General features: G+C 39.9%; 3 protein-coding genes across 13 annotated transcripts in view; all 3 read right to left on the minus strand.

Annotated features, from left to right (window-relative positions):
• Positions 1-2,418: 2,418 nt before the first annotated feature.
• Positions 2,419-8,288, minus strand: LOC138618585 (UDP-N-acetylglucosamine transferase subunit ALG13). Of its 2 annotated transcripts, XM_069694415.1 has the most exons (6): positions 8,096-8,288; positions 7,682-7,966; positions 6,818-6,980; positions 6,135-6,273; positions 5,885-6,037; positions 2,419-4,473 (listed from the first exon to the last, which is right to left on the minus strand). In XM_069694415.1, exons 2-5 carry the CDS (start codon positions 7,760-7,762, stop codon positions 5,926-5,928), a joined length of 495 nt encoding a protein of 164 aa, XP_069550516.1. In that variant the 5' UTR covers positions 7,763-7,966; positions 8,096-8,288; the 3' UTR covers positions 2,419-4,473; positions 5,885-5,925. The 2 variants fall into 2 exon arrangements, with proteins under 2 accessions (XP_069550516.1, XP_069550514.1); XM_069694413.1 differs by having other exon boundaries at positions 2,419-6,037; positions 8,096-8,287.
• A 3,849-nt stretch (positions 8,289-12,137) lies between these two features.
• Positions 12,138-16,079, minus strand: rap2c (RAP2C, member of RAS oncogene family). The gene is made up of 3 exons (XM_069694412.1): positions 15,711-16,079; positions 13,941-14,226; positions 12,138-13,437 (listed from the first exon to the last, which is right to left on the minus strand). The coding sequence occupies exons 1-2, from the start codon at positions 15,981-15,983 to the stop codon at positions 13,948-13,950; spliced, it is 552 nt and encodes a 183-aa protein (XP_069550513.1). The 5' UTR covers positions 15,984-16,079; the 3' UTR covers positions 12,138-13,437; positions 13,941-13,947.
• Positions 16,080-18,276: 2,197 nt separating this feature from the next.
• Positions 18,277-25,423, minus strand: part of mbnl3 (muscleblind-like splicing regulator 3) — a 31,122-nt gene continuing 23,975 nt past the window's right edge. For 6 of the 10 annotated variants that reach the window (XM_069694436.1, XM_069694444.1, XM_069694442.1 and 3 more), the window contains one exon: positions 24,718-24,807. In XM_069694436.1, coding sequence (XP_069550537.1) covers positions 24,805-24,807 — 3 coding nt within the window. In that variant the 3' untranslated portion in view covers positions 24,718-24,804. Of the gene's footprint in view, positions 24,808-25,423 lie in introns of all 10 variants that reach the window. The other 4 variants (XM_069694440.1, XM_069694445.1, XM_069694439.1 and 1 more) reach the window with 2 other exon arrangements.

Genomic DNA, 25,423 nt, shown 5'->3' on the forward strand with positions numbered 1-25,423 from the left:
ATACCAGGACGGTTGTTGTTCTTGTCCTACACCTACAGCTGCGGTTTACCATTTAAGGTGCACCACCTAATGTGTTTAAGTCCCGTCTTGTAACGTGGTTCCAAGAAAGGCTCTGAGCAAACTGGTACATCCGGGAATTTTGGCTTTCAGGAAACGTCCCCGCCCCCTTTTGGAGGAAAACATTGGCCTCGCTCCGCAGACTTCAAAGTAAAATAGCCTTTACTAAACCAATCCATTGTAAACCACCGAATCAAAATTACTTTAAAAATGACATGGCGGCACTATGTCAAGGGGTCATATTCTGCCAGAGAACACGCTGGATAGATGAAAAGGTTTAATTTGATCCCTCTTTAGTCACTTCACTCCAGTCTTCCCTTGTATAGACTGGTGCCCTAGAGCCCTTCTATCAGGATCTTTTTTTTTAGGACATAACAGGGAAAAAACATCAGAGATAGGAGGTTTTTTTTACATCATTGTTGGTAACTACAGAGCTATAAGTGGTCAGTAATGTTATACAATTAGCTGCCTTTATAAACTATCACCACATAGCCAATGTTAGCATTAACAGCTGTTTACTCACCAGTCCAGAAGAAGCATCGTGAGTTCAGAAAATCAAACGTCATTCCTTTACTCGGCTGTCTCCAGTGCTGGAAATCGATGCCAGTGTGGAAGTCTGGTTTTGCCTTTATTTTGCCAAGTTTCAGCCATTGTTGTGTCCAAAGGTATTTGGACACTTTGGCCTAAATACATTTCAGAAGTTTTCCTCAGGGTTTGGGCTGGGTTCCCTACTTCCAGAGAAGTCTCATCTAATGCTCCAACGTACAATAATATTTTTGACAATACTGTGCTTCAAGCTTTGAGGCTCTTTCCTATTTTAGTATCTTAGCACCTCTATACAAAAAGCCGGGTCCATAAAGAAATAGTTTCCCCCAGATTGGTGCATCGGGAAGAACTGATTGCACTGAACTCTTACCCCAGCTAACGCCTTTGTTAATACATATTAATTAAAACTCTGCATCCACAAAAACTTCTGGAGCCCTCCAAGAGCAAGGCTGTTGCAGGGGCATAATAATACCCCAAGGTCTTGAATGAGATGTGCAACCACATGTTACTTTCCAGTGTCTAGTTTTGTCCAAATGTACGATAAAACAGCCAGTATGGACATCAAACAGGAATATACTTCTGAGGCTAAAGCCATCGAGCAACTGGAGTCAAGATGGGTTCATATATGACTGATCAAAACCACAATAGGAGGCTGGAATAAAACCATAGAGACTGATCAAAATGTTTTATCTTTTCTGAAATATGCTAAAGTCACACAAAGACATAACAGGCGTGAAATTTCCATCGTCTCGCTCGCATACATCAAATCATTCAAACATCCCCAAGGCAAAGGAAAGCTGCGTCATTCGTGGCCATATCCTGATCTAAACTAAACACACAACAAGCATTGATCACAGTCCCTCTTGCCATGTGATGCTCACAAATGACCACTGCATTCAGGCTTGTTTGATTGACCCTCTGCTTTGACCCAGTTGTTACTTTTTGTATGGACTTATTCAGTCCACTCTTGCCTTGATGAATGGGAGGTTTGTTTCTTCATCAGGAATCCTGCAATTGAATTGGTTTGAATCAGGATGTTTTCAGAGTGTAGGGGTCACAGTGTTCATTTCAGCGATGTGCACTGAGAGCGCAGTTACTAATCTGAAGTATTTAGCAATATTAAATAGAACTTTATTTCCTCGTGTTCCTTACAAGGAACAGCATGTTGTGTCCATTACAAGGAACACAAGGAAAGAAGCTAAATAAATATCACATTTGTTGTTTACAATCTCTATAGAGTCATAACCGTTACAATTTCAATTTACATCGCTGGTTTAAACCTCAAAGTCCGAGACTGATTAATTTATTTGTAGGCTCACTTTTGATTTTGAGTCAGACATTCACCTATGAGTTGATGTGTAAGGACAACACGTTTGCGGTTTAAAACTCTATTTTCTCTTTTCACAAAATTAATGTTAAGCCCTTCATCGGTCCCGGTGAGGCAGAGAAGTGTTTTCTCTACATTCAGCTACAACACAGCAGTTTCAAGACAACATTCAAACATGCATTCAGGCAACATTAACGTACCGTTGTTCCCTCAACTACGAGTCATTGACTACCTTTATGTTTCAGAGAACACTTTTTGAATGAAAATAAAGCGGGAAGAGACACTGTAGTGTGGAAAAAAAACACACTCGAGCGTCCATCTCCACCAACATCATATGAATAATGTGTCCGACAGAAGCAGGCAAAATCCAACAATTACAGCTGAGCTGAGTCAAAGAAAAACTACAGGAGGTTGTGGTTCTGCCTAAAATGTTAACAGTAAGGACGTTATTTTCAGTCTGGCATTGAGCGTTGTCCTACATTTAAATATATGATAAAGATAATAATAACTTTATTTATATAGCACCTTTAAAAACAAGAGTTTACTCTGCAGAGAAGCAAAGCATAGTCATACATGACGTCAATACCGGTAAACATTTAAGAAAACAGGAGGCAAAAAAGACCATACCATGAAGGTAATGAAGACAAGAAAACCAAACAAATAACCAAAACGAGCAAATGGAATAGAAAACAAACAAATAAATAAATGAATAAAATAAACAAACAAGAACAGGGGAACAAAAGAACTGCATAAAAGGACGACATCACTTAAAAGCAATTCTATAAAAATGGGTTTTAAGAAGTGATTTAAAAGAAGTTAATGATTCTGCAAGATGTTGACTTACAAAAGATTACAAGTGTATAAACGGGCTTAACTTGTGTCCCAGAAACTGTCTGTGAATGTCAGGAACTGCCAAATAATTAATCAAATTTAATGTTATTTTATGTTCTGAAAGAATTTTGTTGGCTCTTGTCCCGTGCTTACGTCTGACAAGAGTTGTGAGACGGAACGAATTCTAATGGTAGCATTTCATTAAGGTGTTTTTGAGTGCCTTGTCATTTTGCCTTCGTAATAAATTCAGTTTTATGTGGCTTGACTCATTACTTTAAATTTCTATTGACATTTAAAAGTCACTGTTTACTTAGTTCAGCTGATCAACATCTGCCTGGTGTCACTACAGAATCATAAACTAAAGCCATTATGCCATATTTACTGTCAGCTGTGACGCATTAAGGAACTGTAGAAAGTTACCTTTCCCAACGAGTTTCCCATCATAACAAAAATCCTTTGTTGCAACAGAAATATTTCTACAAACAAACTGGAGGGACTTTCCTAAGAAGTCTCCTCGTTTATTCCCCCTGTACAACAGTTAAAGCAGATTTGATACTTAAAATATTAATCAAACTGATTGAAATGGCATTTATGGCTAATTCAATTTGTGAAGAAAGAACTTATTGTATCATAACTAAATGCTGGTGAAACTGATTTTTTTTTGTGTGGCCTGTTTTACCTGAACAGGTTTAAAGTTGGTAATAACTTAAAGTTGCCAATCAATATTTGTGTGTCTCCAGACTCTGGTTGAAGAGCCAGACTAGACTGTGTGTGCTGCATCTGACCCATCATTTCCTGTCTAATAAAGTATCTTCTAAAGAAGAAACTCTTTTTCCAAGAAATGAGGAATTAGCAGTTTGCTCAACATCAACACTTTGCCTAAACTGAACAGTGTGCCTTCCTTAATGGCACTTTAGCCATGCCTCTATGCACATGATTTTAAAGCTGAACAAGAATAAATTTATTAAAATGTAAATAAAAAGCCTCATTTGGAATTCCACATCCTTCTTCCAAAGCTGCTAGGACATACAGTTAACTGTAGAGTTCCCCTGCTGGTTGGATGATTTCTGATAGCCTCTCCTTCTCTGATCAGTGAAGCAGATGGTGGTTTCTCTTATCTGAGCTTATAAAATAAAATACATCTTCTCCACTGCTGTTTTGAAAAAACACACAGACAGGTAGATATGGGAAAACAGGACTACTAGTTAAAATATTATCACCAGGACCTTGTACAACATCGGAATCTTTCTCTTAAAAGTGGTTTCGAGTTGAAATGCCACCCAATGTCAGCATCTGTTCTTTGTTTTTGCCAGTTTGGACTGGGAGAGGATGGAGCGCTGTCCTCGGCCAGGAAGGACAAATGATAAATCACCCCACAAGGTTATAATTTTTAAACATTATCTCGCCCTCGTGGCGAGCACTGGTACAACTCATCTCTCTGCGATGCAGCAAATTCCATCAGCGTCTCTGGAAATCTGCATCAGTTACATCAAACCAGCTTTCTGTCAGACTTTTAAATAAGTGCAAACTAGAAGGAAATGATATTCATTACATTCAGAGAGCCATGCAGAGTGTGGGGTAGATTATTTAAATTTCATTTCACGGTAGACAATTCTTTTTTAAATAAATGTACATTTTGTTGTAATTTGAATTCCCTCCAGCTCGCGTTCAGCTACAGCCTTTGGCCTACAGTGAAAGAACAGTCTGCAGCGCTGGGATCACACAGACAGAGAGAAACAAACAAGTTAGAGCAATCACACACCTACGGGCAGAGATTATCCTCACTCGAGACATCTGTCCTCTTGAGAAGAGAGCTCTTTTCACTAAGCCTAAATACACAGCAGACTGTAAATAAAACATGTATGCCACACAGGCAATAGGAAAAGCAAATAAACAACACAACAAAACAAATAAGCTGTTAAGTATACTATCTGTAGCGATGAATCAAAAGTTCCTTCAAAGATAAACTATTTAAGAGCTATTTTTTTTAGTAATCTCTGTCTCTTTCCCAACATGCCACAAAGACCAACAGCCTTCATGAAATAGATGCCATAAATTATTTTGTCTAAAATTAGGAGCTGGCAGTAAGCCTGACTTCTCTATACAGTCTCTAAATTTACACAACAACAAAACTAGAAAGTAAGTAAAACTAGAATTACTGCGTTGCCGTTCTATGCCTCCTCCTATCAGTCACGTTGCAGTTTACATGTTTCATGTTTATACAGACTCATATCAGATATGTCATGAAGACTTTGACATTTTAAAACATGAATGCTGCACACATCAACCCAACAGCACAGAAAATCTAAACAATCACCACAGTTTGAAGGTGGACGCCTAAGATTAGTGTCACAGACTCAGTATCTCTCCAACCGTGAATTAGGTTGATAATCTCTCCTTCTGTTCCCGAGTTACGGTGTTGAATAATGGACAGAAAAGTGTTGTCACAGAACATTATGACTTCACAATGAAGTTTATCCATTGACCTTTTGGATATCCTACAGATCCCATTAGAGCTTTGTGTGAAATTGTCATAATTAGTGTACAAGTTCTTTAGTTGTGTACACGTGGTTTTGTGACCTTTGACCACCATAATCTAATCAGATCGTCCTCGAGTCAAAGTGAATGCATGTTTTACATTTAAAGAAATTTCCTCAAGGTGTTCCTGAGATATTGTGTTCAGAAGGAGGGGACAAACAACCCGAAAACATTATGCCTCCTTCCGCGGCTGTTGTCGGCACAGAGGCATAAAATGTAACGGCTCAGTCGCATCTGAACCTATAGTTTGTGGATTCCAGAGTTTTCAAACAATTCCTGACTTCCATTGCTGGGTTTTGTGACTCTATGGTTCGTAGTCTTTGCTGCACTGACTGCCGCAGCCTGTTGTTCAGCTTTGTCTAAATCACTGCGTTTTATTTGTCTCCGTTTTCTCTTTCAATTGTATACAACTTTTAAAGAAGCTAAATCTAGAACTATTATACAAAGAACTGACAACATGCATGTGGATTTGAAGTCGGACATATATTATTATATCATACAAAAATATAAAACACAGCAGTGTCAGTTGTCCTATTCAATCATAATCTACAGCAACACGATAATCTAAAACTCATCTCACCTCACCTCAGTGTAACAGGAAATAAGCAGCAGGTGGAATTAAAGGTTCATTTAATGCCGAGGGCTTTGTCTAGAAAGTTTGCAAAGTTCTGTGGCTGTCCAGGTAAGAAGGGCTGGAGAACAGAGAGGTCCATGGTCTTCAGAGTCTCTGTCAGGGTGCTGAAACATTCATCAACACAAAAAATGCCTGTTACCTTTGGTTTATCTGGATAATCTCACACGAACAAACAGCATCAGTTCTGACAGGAACTCATACCTGCACGTGCAGTAGAGCAAGTGGGAGTCCATGTGCAGCCGTCGGGCCAGCTCCAGTTGGTGGTTGTTCATCAGCTTGTCGTTGACGACGACCAGCAGAGGTTTGCCTGCACCGAGAGCCTCCAAACAACTTCCGGCCCCTGAGGAGAAAAAAACAAAAACAAGCTCAAGATTATTTTTGCTGACCAGACCCAAACAATATTTAGCTGATACTTTAGTGATCTGCATTTGCACTATTTTCCATGCTCCATCAATTGAGCAGAGTAAGCAGTGACAGGCCTGAATTTCAGTCCAATGTGTGAATCTCGTATTCAGAGTGTTCAGCCAAACTTGGTCTGTGTGATTTCAACTGTTTGAACATCCTCCTGTTTTAATATTACATATACATCCTCTGATGCCCTCATGTTGTACCAGTCTGCGTTAGTCATCAGTTTCCTGTTTGCACACCGCCAACATACCTGTATTTACTTTTACTTTGAAGTCTGCATAGACATTAATATCTTCTGGACAGGTCATGAATTCTTTTTAAACTCTACTTATTAATCTGCACTCTGTTAAAAAAAAAAAAAAAAAAAAAAAATTAAATAGAGAGTAGTTAGATTTTTTTTTTTTTGAACATCTGCAGCTTCTCAGCACAGTACACCTGTGCTGAGAAGCTGCTCAACATCTTTAAAATGACCTCACCTGCGTGGCTGATGACGAGGTCAGCCTGCTTCATGTCCTCTGCGATGGAGTCTTTGAATCGAAAAGCCTCCAGTCTGATGTGTGGACAGCTGTCAGCAGCTGGAAGAAGAGATCCTCTTCCAACCTGAAGAACCAAACGCTCATATCCACGAGCCTTTAAAGCCTGTGCGGAGAAAGAAATAACTCTGTGTCAATGAAGTTGTTTTTATAGAGAAGCACTATTTTCAAATAATACAATTAAACTACACACTGCATGTTACGGCCATTTTTTTTTTTTTTTTTTAAAGATCCTGGAAAGAGGCATTCACACAATATGACTTCATCAGGTGACGTCTTCAAATATACCTCACTTGGGCACAACTTTATTGAAGATATTCAAAGTACATGTAGGAAAACATGCAATAAATCATTGTATTGTCAACAATGAAACAGACAAAGGGGGCACTGAAGGCAGATCTAAACCCAAATCAAACCAAATATAAAACTATTAAAGCAACAGACATTTATAAAACTGCTGTAACGAGGCCATTTTTGGAGAAGCAATCAAAAAGGTATTAATAAAACAAGATTAAAGGCCAGGGTTTCTCCATTTCCAAACATTACATTCTCCACTCATAACTGTACTGTTTTTCCATGAGAATATATGCTCGTGTTTTCATTTGGGACACATTTTAGGAATAAAAAGACAGGTTGTCCGACAAACAGCAATATTTCTATTTTTAGTGCAGCGTTTCGACTTGTGCAGCCGCGCTCTTTGTCCTGAACCTCTACTGTTCACACACAGCTCCGATTTTTGTTTTGCACACTTTGTATTAACTGCAGTAAATGTTGGCGAAAAGATGCCTCTTGCCAAACGTCACTCACCTGCGCAGCCTCAGGGGACGTGACGCTTTCAATGAGCTCATCGAAGCTCGTGGTGCCGACAGTTACAAACACCGTCTTCATGTCTGCTCGGCAGTTTTTCAACCTAATTGTCAAAGATTTTAAGAACTTTTCGGACACCTCATCCTTTAGCTTATGCCTGCAGCCACAGACCTGACAGCTGCTTCCGCCTCGGACCAGATGACGTCACAGCCGTGGTGTTAAAATGTGTTGTGCCGCCACCTAGAGGTCCGGAGGTGTTCCCTGCAGGCCGTGATGTGTCTTGAGCTGCAGCGTGGAAAAATACCAGTTTACTGCATGTAAACTGTATCGATCCACAGAAAGCCTTGGTTGTGATGCTTCTGAGCCTCTTTACACAGTCATTTTAAATAATAATAGGATATAAATCAAATATACCTTCCTGATGATGATCCATGAAGTGTTGTTCGTGTCATTTATCCTTAAAAAGGTAGCATGTTTAAAAAACAATATCAAAACACCCATCGTCAGATGATCAGACTGAATTCCCATTTTGTTTCCCTCGTCAAAAAAAAACAAAAACAAAACATTTTGCAAATACAGTAGGCGCACAGGACATGGTGAGCAGACTGTATTGATAAAAAAACAACAAAAAAAACAGTAAACCTACATCAAGATATAATGTTGCCACAGAATATTTCTGTAGGCTACTTTATTTTTGAATGGTCATATTGATTAGATGACTGGGAGATGAGGCAAAGCGGACCCACCAACACTGGACCAGTGGGTACAAACAGTCGAGGAAATCTGATGAAAGAACTGATTTGTATTGTCACTGCAAAAGGCTCAAATGGGGAAAAAGTGAGACACATTAACATCATCTCAAATGAAATAAGCAAAACTGAACTGAAAGACAATGCTATGCACATGTGATTTGTATGTTTTCCCTTTGTGCTTGTTTGTCTTTATTTAGCATATTAAAAAAGAAAACAGTAAAATCGACATCATACTGAAGGGCCTTTTTCCACACAAGAGATTTTGTCACGTCGCATCAGAAGGAAAAGCACCGCTGTAAATAGTTGCTTCCTTATCGACCTTACTCACAGCAGATGTTTTGATCCATCGTAGCAGGAAAATCACAGGTGTAACTAAAAACACTAAAAATCTTTTTTAAAAAGGCATTTCCCACAACAAGAAGTCAAATCTCTGCTGTCCATTGTTCATGTTGGCTCAGTGTCACACAGTCATGACTTGCTATGATATTTAATAGAACTGAGCCACCGTCAATAACACCTGTACTTTTCCTATTATGGCAAATCAAATGTCTGCAAACAGAGTAACTACCGGAGGGCCACACCTGCAAAGCTCCCTGAAGAGCTCACCACACTCATCTTTCACTGTGTGGCGATGAAAGCAGGGCCGGTGGCTGGGAGCACAGCTGGACAAACCCTGAACAGAAGCATGCGGCTGTTAGTTCGCTGTGTGGTGATCTGAAATGTCAAGAGCCTCAATGTATACAGGAAATGGAAGTCAATGAGGCTTTAGAAGAGCAGAAAAATAAGCTTAATAGCAAAAGAAGGAAGTCTCTGAAGACAATACTGAAGTTTGTCCACATTATGAACAATTTTAGAAGGGGCATTCACCTGCTGTGGTGGACGTTAACACAAACAATGTGATGCCATGTCTAATATTGATTATAAAGGCCAGCTTTGACACATTCCTGCTGCAAACAGTCCATCACAAGTCTGTCAGGCAGGGTGTGGTGAGGCTCGCATCTTGTCCACAGTCTTTTGACACCTGGGACATGTTGAGACAGGTCCTGCTCTGAACACAGGCCCTTAAGCGACACTGAAGTGCTTTGTCTCTTTCTGTCCTTTCCATTTATGCCGAGCAAGCACTCCTGCAACATGCAGCATAAAAGCGAGGGCTGCATGTGATGTACAGACTTCCCGTACCTGGAGCATGCAGGTGTACAGCAGCAAACCTGCTGACGGAGCTCTGCAGAGGAATCAGGGCACAAGTTTGTACTTGACACCGACAGCTGGGCTCCGTGGGCACATTGTCACTCCTGGGAATATTTCCACCTCCTACGGTGCCGAGCTCCTGCAGCCCACATGAACCCGGTGAGATGCTGCAGGTCAGAAGATGTCCACACGCTCCATGTGACATTTCTTTAGGTCAGTGGTTCCCAACCTATTTCACCGGGCTTCACCCCACAGGCCTGTCAGATGGATTCAAGAAGCCCTTTATTAACACCACCTCTCATGTTCAGAAGTATTCGTTTGAACATATTTCAAACTGCATTTTATTGAACTCTTATTATGTAAAAGTGGATTTTTTTTTTTTATGTTAATTTTTCAATTGAATTGTCAATGTTCAGTTTCGTCAGACTTTCAGACAACAATTTAACCCGTTAGTCATATCTTCAGTTAACAATTTTAACTGTTAGCTTACTTTGAACTAATCATTTCAGAGCATTTATCTATACTATTAGCCAAGTACATTTTTCATGGTAATGCATCTCCTTCCATTACTGATACTGTTATTTAAGCAAAATAATGAATGCAGGGTCCTTTGTAAGATAATACAGTATTTGAAACCGTCCTCCAATTCCAATTGGCAACAAACTTGAAACAGGTCATTTTAACATGATTTTTTAAAATCATGCTTTTATAGAGGATCACCACAATCATGTTAAAAATGATAAAACGTATCAAGTGACAGCTAATTTGACAATAAAACAGGACACAGATATTGTATAATATATCTATTAATAGAATAATTTTCCAAAGCTTTACTGTCCAATTCCATATCGATAGGCATTTATTACTTACATGACACTTGTGGTCCTCCATAATTACTGGGAACCTCACTATTCATATTTGTTTGCCATGGATGAAATCGCTGGTTTACATGGTCTTAGTTTAATGCACTACACATTCATACCAGGGGAGACACGTGCCCAAATCATCTCTTAACTTCAACGAAAACAAATGACTCGCTTGCGATAATAATAAGTTGATTTTGTTGCAGCTTGCCGACACCTCCTGCACACCACTGGCCGCCGACAGTCCCCGCGGCCTGCGGTGATTTCTGTCGTTCTCGTGGTGCGGACAGAGATAAAGCCAGCAGGAACCAGGACAAGACCTTCCAAGGGAGTTCTGTTTCCCTCAAGGATTTTGGAGGAGCTGCAGCGACCCTGCTGATTCAGAGACGTTAGCATCCCCACACAGCAGCAGCTGCTGCCAACTCGGTGAAGGACGCACAGACTCAAACGAGCACCCGGCAGCTCCACCAGACGACCACAGAGAAGAAGGAAGAAGAGCCAGCTTTGTGCTCTGCAGGAAACTGCAGCAGCACCATGAGCGAGAAAGGCAAGAAACAAATAAATAACTGCAAAGCACACACACACCAACTCAACCGTCAGATTAGTGCACAAAAATACACAGCAAGAAGGGAGTGAAAAGTGTGGTCTGTTTGTGACAGCTGCTATTTTTAGACAACGTAATAGTTTCAGCTCTTTGACGAGACCCGTTGGAAGGTCATTACGTGGGGGGCGTACTACTTTACATGTATCACTGCACCGGCACAGCGTGACGGAGATGGGTGGAGAAGGAGATTTGACGTCTCGGTTGCTTCCGTTTTTCCTCTTTTGGGGAGACGTGCGACCCTGTTGACACCTGGCCTTAGCATCTGTCCCGAGTGATCGGGTAATACAAGTAAATAAACACGTACAGAAACGCAGGAGAGGAGTTGGGGCAACAGGCATTTAACAAAATGAGACATCCTTGCCCAGTGGAGCCCGATTTTAATTTGCCATAAATTAAAAAAAAAAGAAGAAGACCTATTTCAAGTTTGTACATGTCTGAACACTTCAGTTTGTGATCCACAGCCTGAACCCCAAGACTCGACCCAATCACGTCAATTCAGGCTCAGATTATTCAATTAGTACAGCGGGTTTGAGAGGGCCGGACTTTGCGCTGCAGCGGATAAATGAACTCTCCAAGTGTCAGGCCTCTACTAAAGCTCGGGGTCTGATGCGTCAGAAATGACCGGTGAAGTAAACGAAAAGATAAAAAGTGTCACGTACAGAGTTTCAAATGACCAAACAGATGTTTTATAGTCGCGACAGGTGAACCTCTCCGGCTTTTTGTAGTTCAGCAGCGCACGGCAGAACCACTCAAGATTTATTTCTAGTAAATTAGTGATCCGATCACCCAGGGGACGTTACACGTATTTACATCTTTTGTGGTAGCATGGCGCTACTTTCCTTTAAGTTACAGAATAACCATGAAACTTTGCGGGGAAATGGTTCCCAAACTGCAGCACTGACAATTTGCACAACCAGCTGCAAAAATATGGCATGAAAAAGGTTCAAATTCAATTTTCTGTTTCTAGATTTTGAAGTTGAAATAAGAACAGATTAGATTGATATTGTTTATCAAAGACAAGATTGTATCTGTGTCCCATCACAAAAGCAAAGAGTCCAGCATGTTTATTACCAAATAACGACAGATGTTCATCTTCGAGAGGAAAAAAAGAAACATGACACCAGGATGCAACAGAAAATTTAAGGCTCTGTTAAATTCTCAGCTTCAAAAAAACAAAAATACAACATACCATGTATCCTGAAAACTCACAAAAAGCAAAAACTAGTATAAAATTAAAAGTTTAAAACTGGCTACTCATGTCATTAGTTTTTAATAAATAGGTTACTATAAGAAAAAGAAAAATACAAAGTTAAATTGGATTAACTGTGCCAGAGCTTTTATCAAACCACGTTGCGGCGGGAGTGATGACAAGAAATCAGCGTCTCCTGAATTTAAAGCAACACACGTCATGTAGTCAAGCACAAATATTTTCACTGTGAGCTTCCTTTGGTCGTTCCAAAATCATTCTCCTACACAGACTCCTCAAAAACTGAAAATGGAAGACCTGCGTCCACGTGAGTCATGCCTAGCAGAGACTTGAACAGAATTTAGGCTAAGAACAGTAAAATGGCTCATCCTCATCACTTCAAGTTGATTTAGTCATGTAAACATTTTCACTTTTGAGCATGCGAGTATTCAGATGAGTTCAGCTGCTTCAGGCCACTGCGATGAAAACAACGTATTGTCCCTTGAAGTGAATGATCCTGGTCTAATCCAAAGTTATACACCCTGTTTAAGTGTCCCTAAGCTATATATTAAAAAAAAAAAAAAAAACTAAAAAAAACTTGCAGTACAAACTGCTGTAGTTTGTGTCAGAAGAACGATTTAGAACAAGATTTTCAAAATAAGGTGAGCAGTACACCTGGGCAGCAAACTGGTTGAAGAATGCATGCTTAAAAGTCAAAATGTTTCAATATTATGAAATACTTTGTCAAATTCCAAACTTGAGACATAATACAAGTAATATTAAAGTATATAATAGTGATTAAAGCAGCTTTAAAAAGAAGCTGCAACCTCACAAACACTCCTGCTTAGTATTTCAGGGATAACTCCATCTACAAGGAAAAAAAAAAAAAAAGACAGAAATTCACAGATGGCCGTTCTTACAAGTCTGTCTGCCTGTCTGACTCCGTCCGTGGTCATCGAAAAAAGGCCGTTGAGGTTGCAGCAGAAACATCTTTCTAACTGTTATGATATCAAAAATAGGACCGACGTCTTTCCTGTCAGAAACCACCTTGAGCAGAAACTTTACCAGCCGCTGTAAGTTTGTGTCAGTAGGTTTGAAAGTCAGGTTGAACCCTGGTTCATGGTTTTTCAAAATGCTTGTGGCGATCTAGACAAATGATGGATCTATAAAAAAAAAGAAAGAAAGAGAAACAGAAAAACGTTAGGTACCGCAAGAGGTTTAAAGGTCTGGTGGGCAGTGGTTAACGCAAGCAGCCTCTCTCAGAATCTACAGTGAACTTCCTGTTTTGGAACAATTTCTTTTTCAGGATGTTACATTTTCCGCTTTCTGCTGCCAGGCTCACGGACCGCCTGCTTCTCGACTCTCTGCTCTTCGGGGTCTTTTTCCTCTCGGGCCCCGAGCTGCTCAGACAGTTGTGTTCTTCATGCCGCATACTTTCTGCAATCTTATGATAACAAGCTAAACCAACGGTTTGAGCCGAGCAGCACCACCCACTCGTCTTTCTCACTTCCAGCCGAATCTCTCCTCTGCTTCACACGGCACTCAAAACGCCACACAGTCATCCGTGTGTCACATTTCTCCTCAGCTTGTGAACCATCTTTGCACAGGCACTGCAGGGACATTTTATCACATTTTGTAAAATTAGAGAGCGGCCAACTGTCCGTACCTCTTCCTCACTGTACCACGCAGGCCGTGCAGCACTGCTCCTGCTTCTCCGGCAGCGTGGAATAATTCATCTGTCGGACGATCTCTGCAAACAGCTCATCCACCATGGTCTTGCTCTTGGCAGAGGTTTCAATAAAAGGGCAGCCCCACTCTTGAGCCAAAGCTCGTCCGTCTGATCCGGCGACCTCCCGCTCAGACTCCAGGTCGACTTTGTTGCCAACCAGGATCAGCGGCACTTTCTCAAAGCGCTTCACTCGCACTATTTGGTCTCGCATCGGTCTGATGTCCTAAAAGGTTGATTGAAAGAGGAGTATGAGTGTAGCTCCTCAAAACCCACAAGAATTTCTATCAGATACAAATGAATGAGGCACTAAATTCGAGTTATTTTACAGGTATTAAAGAGTGGAAAACTGTGAAAGGTTTGCAACACAGACTGCACAACTACATTATTACACCAAGTATTACTGCCTTTGTTTATTGTGTGGTTATTTTTGAGTTTTTGTGGCACTTCACGAAAATAAGTTGTCTGGTAAACAGTTTGCAGACATTCAAAGCTTTGGACAGGCAAAGATGTGCTCTTACAGCGAAGCTACAGACACAAATGCAATGCGATATGTTATGGCTGGGACATGTATCGATATTATATCATATCTCTTTATGAGACTAGATATGATCTTAGATTTTGGATATCGTAATATTGTCATATTTTATTAGTGTTAGTCTTTTGTAGTTTTAAAGGGTGCATCACAGTGAAGTCATGTCATTTTCTGAATCGACCGTTCTAGCTGTTCTATTATTTCACTTTAGCCACTTTGTCATTGTATTCGCATTACGACTGATTATTAAAAATCACATTTTGGAAATATTTGGCGAAAGCACCTATAGTAATCTCTAAAATATCGTTTCAATATCGGTACGAAAGCATTTGGCCGAAAAAAAAATGTCGCGATATTAAGATTTCGTCCTCATCGCCAAGCCCTACAGTTGTAGTTGTTCGCACAATAATAACACTGTTGTCTGTGTTTCTTTGTATATAATATATATAGATATATACTGTACTGTATATACTGTGCATTTTATATTTAATATTTTTTACTGCTATTTTATTGCTTTTTATTATTCTATTATTATCTTATTGCTTCCTGTATGCTGCTGTAGCGAAAAAAATGTCCCCTTGGGGATTAATAAAGTATTAAACCTACCATTGTAGGTTAGGTTAGGTTATATATATATAGGTTATAGTAAATCACTGCGTGGCAAAATAGATAAGGTTGTCCCAGGCTAATCCCAGGTTTCTAGCTGGTTTAGGTGCTGTGGTAGCAGAGGAGGGGTGATGGGGCAGTTGTTAAGATTAATATTATCATAAAATGTATTTAAAAATGCCATAAAAACAAGAACCACCAAACAGTAGGTGCAGTGAAAAAACAACCACACACACCTGGGTGCTCCACCTCAGTGTTATAATGGTGGGGGAAACCCTGGCCCCTATAACGATGCGAGCTAAGTGGCAAACATGCTCCCAATTACGACAGCAATCCCCGGCTTGAAATAAATGTAGAAACTCACTGTATTTTAATTGTTGTTGTTGTTTTTGTGTGCGTGTGCATCTTTTAGCGAATGATTTTCCTCCTTCAGTACAATTTGATGGAGAAACTGGCAGCATTTACGACACGGGAGACTCGGGAGTCACAGCCCGATTTTGTTTTTTATTTTAATTTTATTAATTATTTTTTAAAAACACCTATATAGCTGCATTTTGCACGTGTGGTACCTGGAAAGACTGCTGGTTGACCAGGCTGTAGACCAGGATGAAGCCCTGCCCGTTCTTGATGTACAGATCCCTCATGGAGGCGAACTGCTCCGTCCCCGCCGTGTCCAGGATCTCCAGCACGGACGGCGACGAGTCCACCTCGATCTCCTTTCGGTAGAAGTCCTCGATGGTCGGGTCGTATTTCTCGATGAAGGTGCCGGTGACGAACTGGACGGTGAGCGCGGACTTGCCGACGCCGCCGCTGCCGAGAACCACAACTTTGTATTCTTTCATCGGGGCGGCCGGAGAGGGCTAACGTTAGCAGCTAACGACGTTAGCGACGCTGCTATACTCGCTCCAGAAACATTTATCAGGCCTTTTTTTTTAAAAAATAAAAATAAAAATAAAAAACTGGCAGAAGCTAAGGCGATAAAACAAAAACAAAAACGAACCCTCTTCTTTCACTTAAAACCAGATCTACTGCCCATACTTTTGTGTGTTTTTTTTAGTTCGTTCGTGAGGAAAAGTTGGGTGTCCGTTAACTCTGCCGTTAGCTCGCGTCACAGCTAGCTCGCGCCTGGCTGAATTCCCGCGGTGCCATCCCGGAGCCTCGCGCCTTCACGTCCGATCCGAGGAGCCTCGAGTACCGGCGACTCATCACAGACAGCAGGTCGCGGTGATACACGCTACACCTCCCCGACAGACTGCATGCCACTGCCCCGCTCTCTCTCTCCCTCTCTGTCTGTCTCTCTCTCTCTCTCTCGCAGCCGCTGGTTATGTCCGTCAGTCCGGGCCCGGTTCTGGTTCCGGCCCGGTCCGGCGCCTCGGCGACCCCCCCCGGGGCGTGCTATCGACGCAGATTCAGTGTAGTGATCCGACGGTCCATCGGCTGCGGGTTATTGCTGCTCCAGGGTGCGTTTGGACCTCTCGGTGCGGCGCAGGTTTGATTACCAGATAGGAAATATTTTTTTTCCAACCAACTGATTTCCTGAAGCTAACAGCCCGCTTCCGCTAACGAGAACAAGACATCCGGCGCGATGCTTTTCAAAATAATATCCTGGATACTGGGAATAGCGTTACGGGTTCTCCGTGTTTCATTTGACCGCATGCAAAACGTAATCCCACGGTAGTCAGTGCTTTGACATGTTAATTAGTTTCTTCAGAAGTCCCGTAGCTGTAAGAAAACCACTTCAAAGGTAGACTGAATGTTTTTTTTTTTTTTTTTTTTTACCATATACTACCCAGATGTTTTGATTTATCTAATAAATTACTAACCACATTTAAATTCAATTAATTGATACCAGATAATTGTTGTAGAATGACTCATCTGGATTTCACATTAATGAATGTCTAATTTCAAGAACTACAATATTGTATACTAATAACAGTCTTCTTTTCTCTCTCCATGTTTCCTGTTTATATTGCTACTGTCACTAACAAATACAAGTAGTGCATGTATTACTCTATATTGATTAATGATAAATGTCATATTTGTTACTATCTATTACTAAATAAAAATTATTATTGATTCAGTCTGTACCCAATTTATAAGAGCTTGTTTTAAATTAAATGAGCAGATTTGTCTCAGGACAATGAAAACATAGACAGCATGTAGGCTGAAAATCCAGATTTTTTTTTTTTTTTGCATCAATCAGGGGATTACTTTCACTCACCTTGTTAAAGTGATGTTTAAATGTACTCCAGGGTGTGTCAGTACACCCTGACACCAGAGTAGGGTGTGCTTACAGATGCAACAAACCATTTGCAACTTATTGAGTTACTCCATAAAATATGTCAACTATAGATATTAAGATTTGTACTTCTCATGTTACTGAGGATGTCAGACAATCTGAGCTCAGGCAGTCAGCTTTATCAGCTTTAGTTAAGCAGCATTACTGTCTGTATTCAGGCCAATCAATCAGTTTGAGAGTGACAGCCGGCTCCTGTGTTTTTGGTTTTAATAAGACCACATTTTCTGTGACGCGTATATTTGTAGCCTACCTCTAAGTTTTATTATACTGCCTCTCTGCTGCAGCAGCTTGAGTTTGCACCTCACTCAGTCGCATTAATTCTGCTCATTCGTGAACATGATTTATAAGGTTGCTCTCCACCTTAATGCTCTAATGCTCAGGGTCTAATGAAAATGTAAAAACGTGACAGAAATAATGACGCATAATGCACTAAGACACTTATTACCATACTTATTACCATAAATACCACGACAGATGCTTGTGTTTACTTGATGCCTCAGTTATTTGTCCACACAGCAGACATACTTAAATAGGAAGGGTTCCTTTCATTCAAATATAAGTTGATTTGGTCAGCTATGTAATAGCTATAATCTAAAGTAAACAATGTGGGCTGAAAAAGCCTTGAAGGGAACATATTAGCATCTTTTTTAGAAGTACTGATCAAATGCAGTTTTTTGTGCTTTATTTAATAAACTCCGCATAAGACATCCATGACTTCCACTTTCTTTAAATTTATATACATATAATGAAGTCAATCGTATGTAAAAAATAAACTGACAAAGGAAAACTACAAGTTGACACAAAAATCGAATGAAGAATAAAACACCACGAGAGGCTCACAATGATGTGTTTTATTTAAGGTCAAACAGAAATCGCAGAACTCGTCATAGGCACAGAAACTGACTCTTAATAGCTATACACTGCAAAATAAATTGGCATGTAGCACAGCAGCACATACAAGCACCACAAGCAGAAAACAGAGTGAAAACAAGAAGTGACAAAGAAACAGCGGTCACGTTCAAGTCTGTCCTAGAGTGTCAGAGACTTTTTCATATATGGCTTAGTCCTGAACAGTCTTTGGCCCTCTTCTTCCACAGTTTGCCTTTCAGTCTGTGATTGTACCCAATTTAAAAAGGTAATTTAACAACTCACCAGCAGAGGATTTTAAATAAAGGGATACGTTCTATACACACACGCAGTCAATTTCAATGTAGAACGTAAAAGTACATTTTGCACATTAAAGGCACAATACAGCGGGAAATAAAGGTGACAAAGCATCAATTTCAAAACACAATCTTATTCAGGTGTTGGTGACTGGAAAACCACAGTATGTTAAAATGGCTGCATGTGTATTTCTCCGTACACTGGCGCAGCAGTAATGAAGTGAGCTGGTGAGTCATAGAAAAGAAGCTTTGGTGAGTTTTGGGTACACGTCGTTCAGAGACCCGTCTCTGCACACAGACGCTCTGAAGCCAATCTTCTACAGTCAGAGGGCTGTGAACCGATTCACCAGGATGACTCAGTCAATCCACCACTAGGACAAGTGCCATGGCAACAAAATCGCTGGCTTTAAGAGTAATTGAAGAGCATCACATGTCCAAATCTGCACAAACAGAGTTGCGTAAGGATGCTGCTGCTGCTGTGAGAGTAACATTGGAAAACCATGTTGTTTGTAATTTTGACCAGAATCCTGAGGAAAATTCAGATTTATTGTTGTTTTGGATAATGACAAGGGAATAAAATAAATAAATAAAAAATAAAAACATTTTGCATAATGGAAGAAATTAAAAGTGAATTTAAAACCCTGTGAGCACATCCCTCATCCACGTTACTCTGACTTCTGATTTTATATCTGCTCCTCTTTGAATCCTGGCTGTTTTTGCAGATAGAGCTGCTCTGTGCTTTATTTTGGTGCTTTCCTGGAGAGAGAGGGAGGTGTCTGCATGATGAGCGTTTACAGACAAGGTTACATACATTTCAGGCTGACTCTTTCTTTTAATCCACCTCTCCTGTTTGTCAGGGTGACATCTTATTGAACCAAAAATGATCCAGCAACTACTCTGAAAAAAAGCTTCTTTTTTTTTTAAAGCGAACCGTTCGTAGTTTACCATTAGGCGACATCATGCTTGGCAAAGAACAGGGCTCGAGCAAACAAACTAAAGGACAGATCCCTCAAAGCAATCTTTTCACACTGTATTAAAACAATATCATTAACAATACATTGATTTGATTTTTTTAATCAACTCTTTTATCTGTATTTATTCAAAATAAATTTTGAGTATTTTGACAGAGTTATGTACATAAGTGCAAACAAGGTGAACATCACACATTCGTATACACCTCAGCAAGGATCGACATCACCCAGCACAGCTGGGCAGAAAGAGACTTCTGGACCACCTTCTTCCTGAAACAGAGCTCACCAACGAAACAGCTCCTCACAGACGAACCAGAGCCAGGCTGCCCGCTCTGCAGGAGGTTTGACTTTACAGAAAAAAATCTTTCAGTCAGTCCAAAAGCCTCTTTACCTCCCTGACAGATAGGTGTTTGCTTTAAAAGCCAAAGTCCATTCTTATTTCTCAAAAACACCATGTACAAGAAAAAAAACAACACTGAAGGTCAAATAAACAAAACAAAATAAACACCTGATCTCCCCCAAGGACCTTTGGATATCACAAGGATTTAAGTTTTCCATATAAAATATTTAATCACGTTGCAATAACAAGACAAACTAATTAGACATTCCCTTTTTGAATAAGTTAGTGTGGTATGTTATTTCAATTAATGTGAAAAAAATTCACTATTAGGATAATAGAAAGGTAGCCATGTTGTCATTTTGTTGCCATAGCAACAGCAACTATTACCATTAACAATGACTCCATCATTGTGTACAAACGATTTTTATATTATATTGTTTTTTTCTTGTAGGTCTACACAAACTATTAACTATATATAAATGATTTTTTTTTTTTTTTTTTTTTTTTTACCATGCCGTGTTTTTTTAAATTTTTTTTAAATGTCGGATTAAAAAAAAGCTTAACTTACAATTAATACATGTAATTTTCATACACAGCTATCACATCTTTATACAGTGATCGAGAAATAAGGCCGTTGTTTATTTGTATTGTCCAGACTGAACTAACTGTACACATGCTAAAGTTTCTAATCACGTTGATCGGAACATTTTGCATGTTCCACAGTTATGAATCAGGACCGCGTGAGAAAAATACAGCGAGGCCTAAAGGAAATCAAGTACAACAGAATGAGAGAGGGAAAGAGGTAAAAACTATTTTTTTCTCGTGCCACACCGCGATACCCCAAACTAACACACCCTGGAGCATTAACAGATGTACTTAAAAGTACTAAGAGTACTTAAAATGCACATGCCCTAAAGAGGCACAGTTTATTAATCAAGTATTCTGTTTTCCCAGCTGGACAGCAGTCAGTGAAGGCATACCGATGTTGAGGGAGGGGCGGGGGGGAGGGAGAGGAGGGGTATTTCTTGGCTGGACAAAGCTAGTCTTTCAAAGTGGTAAGATTTAGACAAAGGGATTTGTCCGGACATTCTGATCATCAATTTCATCGAGTCGGAGAAATTGAGCCTGCTCAGCAAAAGATAACAGATGTAAGGGGCTACGTAAGGTTTGATCCACCAGGCAGAGAGAAAGAAATTATGGTTTAAATAGATTTCTGCAGCATTTCAGAGATACACTTATTTACCTTCTTTCTGAGGGTCCAAAAATTCGATCATCACACTCATGTCGGGACAGTTATTTATGAAGTAGTTTGTCTAATATTTGTCTAACATGAAAAATGGAAGACCTTTTGTTTAGGTTATATGTTCATATTTTTTTTTTTAAATGACTATGTATTGTTTATCCACCGAAGGGGTATAGTTCTATGCGTTGATGTAACGAGTACATCACAAATGATGCGTGAGTGCTGCATGTGCGCGGATTAAGTTGTTGCCGTTTCTGAGGTTGTGTAACCACTGTTCCTACGGTGGCAAATTTACATACAATAGTCAATAATATATATTTCCATCTCTTTAATTCATTAAAGTCAACTATATATTCATGCTAATATGAAAGGCTGCGTGGAATCACTCATCCAAAGTGTTTGTCTGATTTCAGTCGCAAAACATTCCAGCGTATTTTACAATAAAAGCCTGAAAATAAAGAGTCTGTCTATTGAAACACTAGAGGGCTTTTAATTTGAAATGGATACAGGAAGTGTTGGGTTTGAGCCCAAGTTAATTAGCTGCTGGTTCTAGCTTTGTATTTCCCACAAACATGAGAGCAGTGTCAAGCTTTTCATCTAACTTGGTAATAAGTGTGTGCTGTTTCTTTACCTGCTACAGTTTAGGTGGCACGCTAATTGTGGTGCCCAGGTGGTAAGGAGGACAAAACATTAACTTGCCCAATGACAGGGTTATATCTCTGGAAGCGGTGCTACTAATTTGCCTCTGTTGAACACAGCTGGTAGTGCTGATGGGTAGGAAACCAGAAATGGATTACATGCTTGTGGCAGCACTAGCAGCTCCTGCTGGATGGCCTGTTTACTTCTGTATACAGCCTCCACAAACACCAAGAGTTAACAGAAACAAGGCTGCAGTACAGGGGACAACTGGCCAATCCAGGTAATCTAAACAGGGAAAAAAAAGCTAAAATAAAAATGTTTCCGACGCTGACTTTCTTAGTTTTCTGCCCAATAATTACACATTTTCTTTATAGTGCTTTTTGGCCACTTTGGATACTTTCGAGGGAAGCGGTTCAAAAACTGACTAGCAAGAAATGGTACCGTAATGTACCTGACCAGTGTATACGAATGTACTTTAAAGAGTACAATTCTGCTCTACCTTTTCTGAGAGTGAAAGATATTTCTAAAAGTAGTCACACCACCCATTGACATTAAATATAAATCTATATAACAATACACATACTTTAATATGTCTTAACACAGTATCAGCATGGTAGCTATGTGACCTCTGAAGTAGTCCATATATAGTGAATCATTACATTTCAGCATGCCTGTCTTTTAGAGGGGCATGTGTAAAGTTTTTGCATTAGATACATTCACGACACATTAACATTATTTAAAATGAATAATGTTCAGTGAAATGCCGTCACTTCTGCAGCATTTACAACTAAATATGTGATTCATTGTCTCTTTCGACACACGTACGTATGCACACAACTCTGATTTATTTCTTTACATTAACAATAGGACAGCACAGCTGTCTCTGAGAAGAAACTATCACATATGCAATTTTCTATTGTAATAATGTACCAAATAACACATCTATCTTTGAGCACTGGTCTGTTCTTACAGTGTATAGTGGTGGTTTGAAGAGACTTGAAGGAGGCACATTTGAATTTGGATAGAAGCGATTTCAGCCCAGTTTCCAAAGCTGTTGAGTTCAATTTTACACGCCTACAAAGCAATTCCTTACAGACATTTGAAAACCAAAAATCTAGCTGGTTTGTACCTTTTCTTCCATCAAACGGGTGATTCATTCTTTCATTTCCTGACGTCACCACACCTCGACTCTGCTTATAACAACTGTGGCTTCAATATTTAGAGTCTGACGACTTTTGACAATAAGGATACATCAGTAGAAAAAACATTTTAAAGTCAGACAGGACATTTTCAAGTTCTAAGCGTTCTCCCTGAAGAGCCACAAAACATAAACCTCTTGTGCCACTTATTCAATCCCAAAGCCGCATGATAGGAGATAATTACACAAACAAACTGCTTTTTTTTTTTAAATACATCTCTGCGTTTAGGAGGGAGACATTTATTTGGGGGAATTTTTCGGGTATTGCATTAAATGGGGCAGCTCCTTGCATATCCGACAAACTTCAGGCACAACATCAGGAGAAAAAAAATCCAGCTTCCATCTTGTGCAATGAATAACTGACATCAGGTGTAAAAATTTAAAGTAGTGCCAATTATAAAAGTCTGTAACAGATCTGACTTAAGTGTTTTCAATTTGATTTCGGGTAAGTTGAACACAGAAAACCAGGGACCATGACTATACCTGTCAATCAAATCACAGAGGAAACGGGACGAACAAGGACCAATCACAAACAAAAATCAGTCACTGACAGACATCACAACTTAAGAAACTTTCATTTTTAAATGTTTTTAAATTTCAGCTGTTATTAGGAGAGTTCTACTGCGACAGGCCTTCACAAAGACAACATGACCTCACCAGCTTTAAGGCAGTTTGCTTCTTCAATCATTGTTTCTTAAAAGACTGAGAAATCTCACTCAGCCACTTCAGTAGAAGTGATGGTATCGTAATTTAATGTCACCCAATTTGTAGTTTTACAGGTTGTTGCATTACATGACAAGTAATGCCTCATTTGCAGCTCAGGTCATGATTATAAAACTGGGGGACAAAAACTGATTTAAACCGTACTTCACATTTATACAAATTTTAAGTGGCAATAAAGGTAATTAGTCGACTTTTTTCCAGTAGTAGTTTTAGGCTAATACACTCTATTTTTGTAATCGATACTGCCTTAATTGCAAATACTGCAATAACCTATTTCACTAATTGCTCTTAAATGTTTTGGGAAACTAAGTCTCCTCTGTAGCTGAGCAGAAAAACCAAAGGCACAAACAAATTAACGACGACTCCTTATTGAATGGTACACATGGTACAACACAAATGCTGCATTCGTAGTCATCTTGATACGTAAACATGACATGATATGAAACACTCTTTCATTTGACAACATGTCATGGTTGTAGACCAGCAGCAGGTCCGCTGGCTGCTGATTTTCCAGATCTAGAGTTTCTGACTTTGGAACAGTCAAATGTGTTGGGTTGCCACATGTGATGGCTGCAACCCATAAAGGGCATTTAGTCTTGAATGTGTGTGTGTGTGTGTGTGTGTGTGTGTGTGTGTGTGTGTGTGTGTGTGTGTGTGTGTGTGTGTGTGTGTGTGTGTGTGTGTGTGTGTGTGTGTGTGTTGCACGTTTAAGGTGTGGGCATGTATGGCTGTAAGAACGAGGGAGCTCTATTGCTCAGCCTGATTGAGTCAGTATGCATCAGGATGGCTGCTTTAAAGCAACAGTAGTACGTCCAGGCTTGTATTGCATGAACCATCGCAGCTTTCTTACTTTCATAACATCGTATCAGAAGTTTCACATTGCCACTCGGTCAGTGTGCACTGTAGGTGAGGCACATGTTTGCTGCGGTGCGCAGGTTTCAGGGGCTTTAACTGGGGTTTCGGGAAAGGCTTACTGAGTTTAGTGCCACTGGAGCCGCCACCAGCAGTTTGGGGACGGGACAGAAATGGGTTTCCATGGGAACGCACTGGAGCTCCACCGGATCAGAAGTCAGAAGCTCTGAGTTGTCTACTGGAAGAGAGAGAGAGCAGGGAGAAAGGAGGAGCAGTGAATCCCCACTGACACAAATATCTGCTTCACATGGCCATTATTCTACGTTAAATTTAGAATGCAAAATATGCATCATGTAAAGTGTTTTCCAGATTTTAACATCTGGGCCTAATCCAGGCAATACACATTTTTAAAGTTAAGCAAGTGGTCAAGCAAGCACTGAGGATGTTTTCATTGATGTAGATACTGAATAAGTGTTGTCTTTATAGTTAGACTGAAGCTGCCATCAACCAATATCTTTGGCTATTTAGCAACAAACTTGATCAAAAGTGTTGGCGCTTGAGGGTTCAGATTTCCACCCCAAAATTCAGTCCGGGTGGAAAATTCAGATCATAATCAGACTGAAAAAAATCAAAAGCAATTTCACGTTGAAATTGGATTAAGAAGTTACCCGATCTCCTTATGGAGGCCTCTGTTTTCCCTTGTGGCTCTCAGGTCATTTGCAGTGAATGAGTGTGATGTGATAACAGAAATATTGACAAAAACAAAAGTGATGCTTTATGTTTACTGTGATATATCATGGAGTTTGGCCAATGTTTAAGTTTCATAATGTTCAAAAGAACAGCAGCAAATGTTG

This window comes from Brachyistius frenatus, unplaced genomic scaffold, assembly GCF_029030835.1.
Source record: "Brachyistius frenatus isolate BFR_SWC_R1_liver_20210118 unplaced genomic scaffold, ASM2903083v1 Contig_17, whole genome shotgun sequence".
Taxonomy (NCBI): Eukaryota; Metazoa; Chordata; class Actinopteri; family Embiotocidae; genus Brachyistius; species Brachyistius frenatus.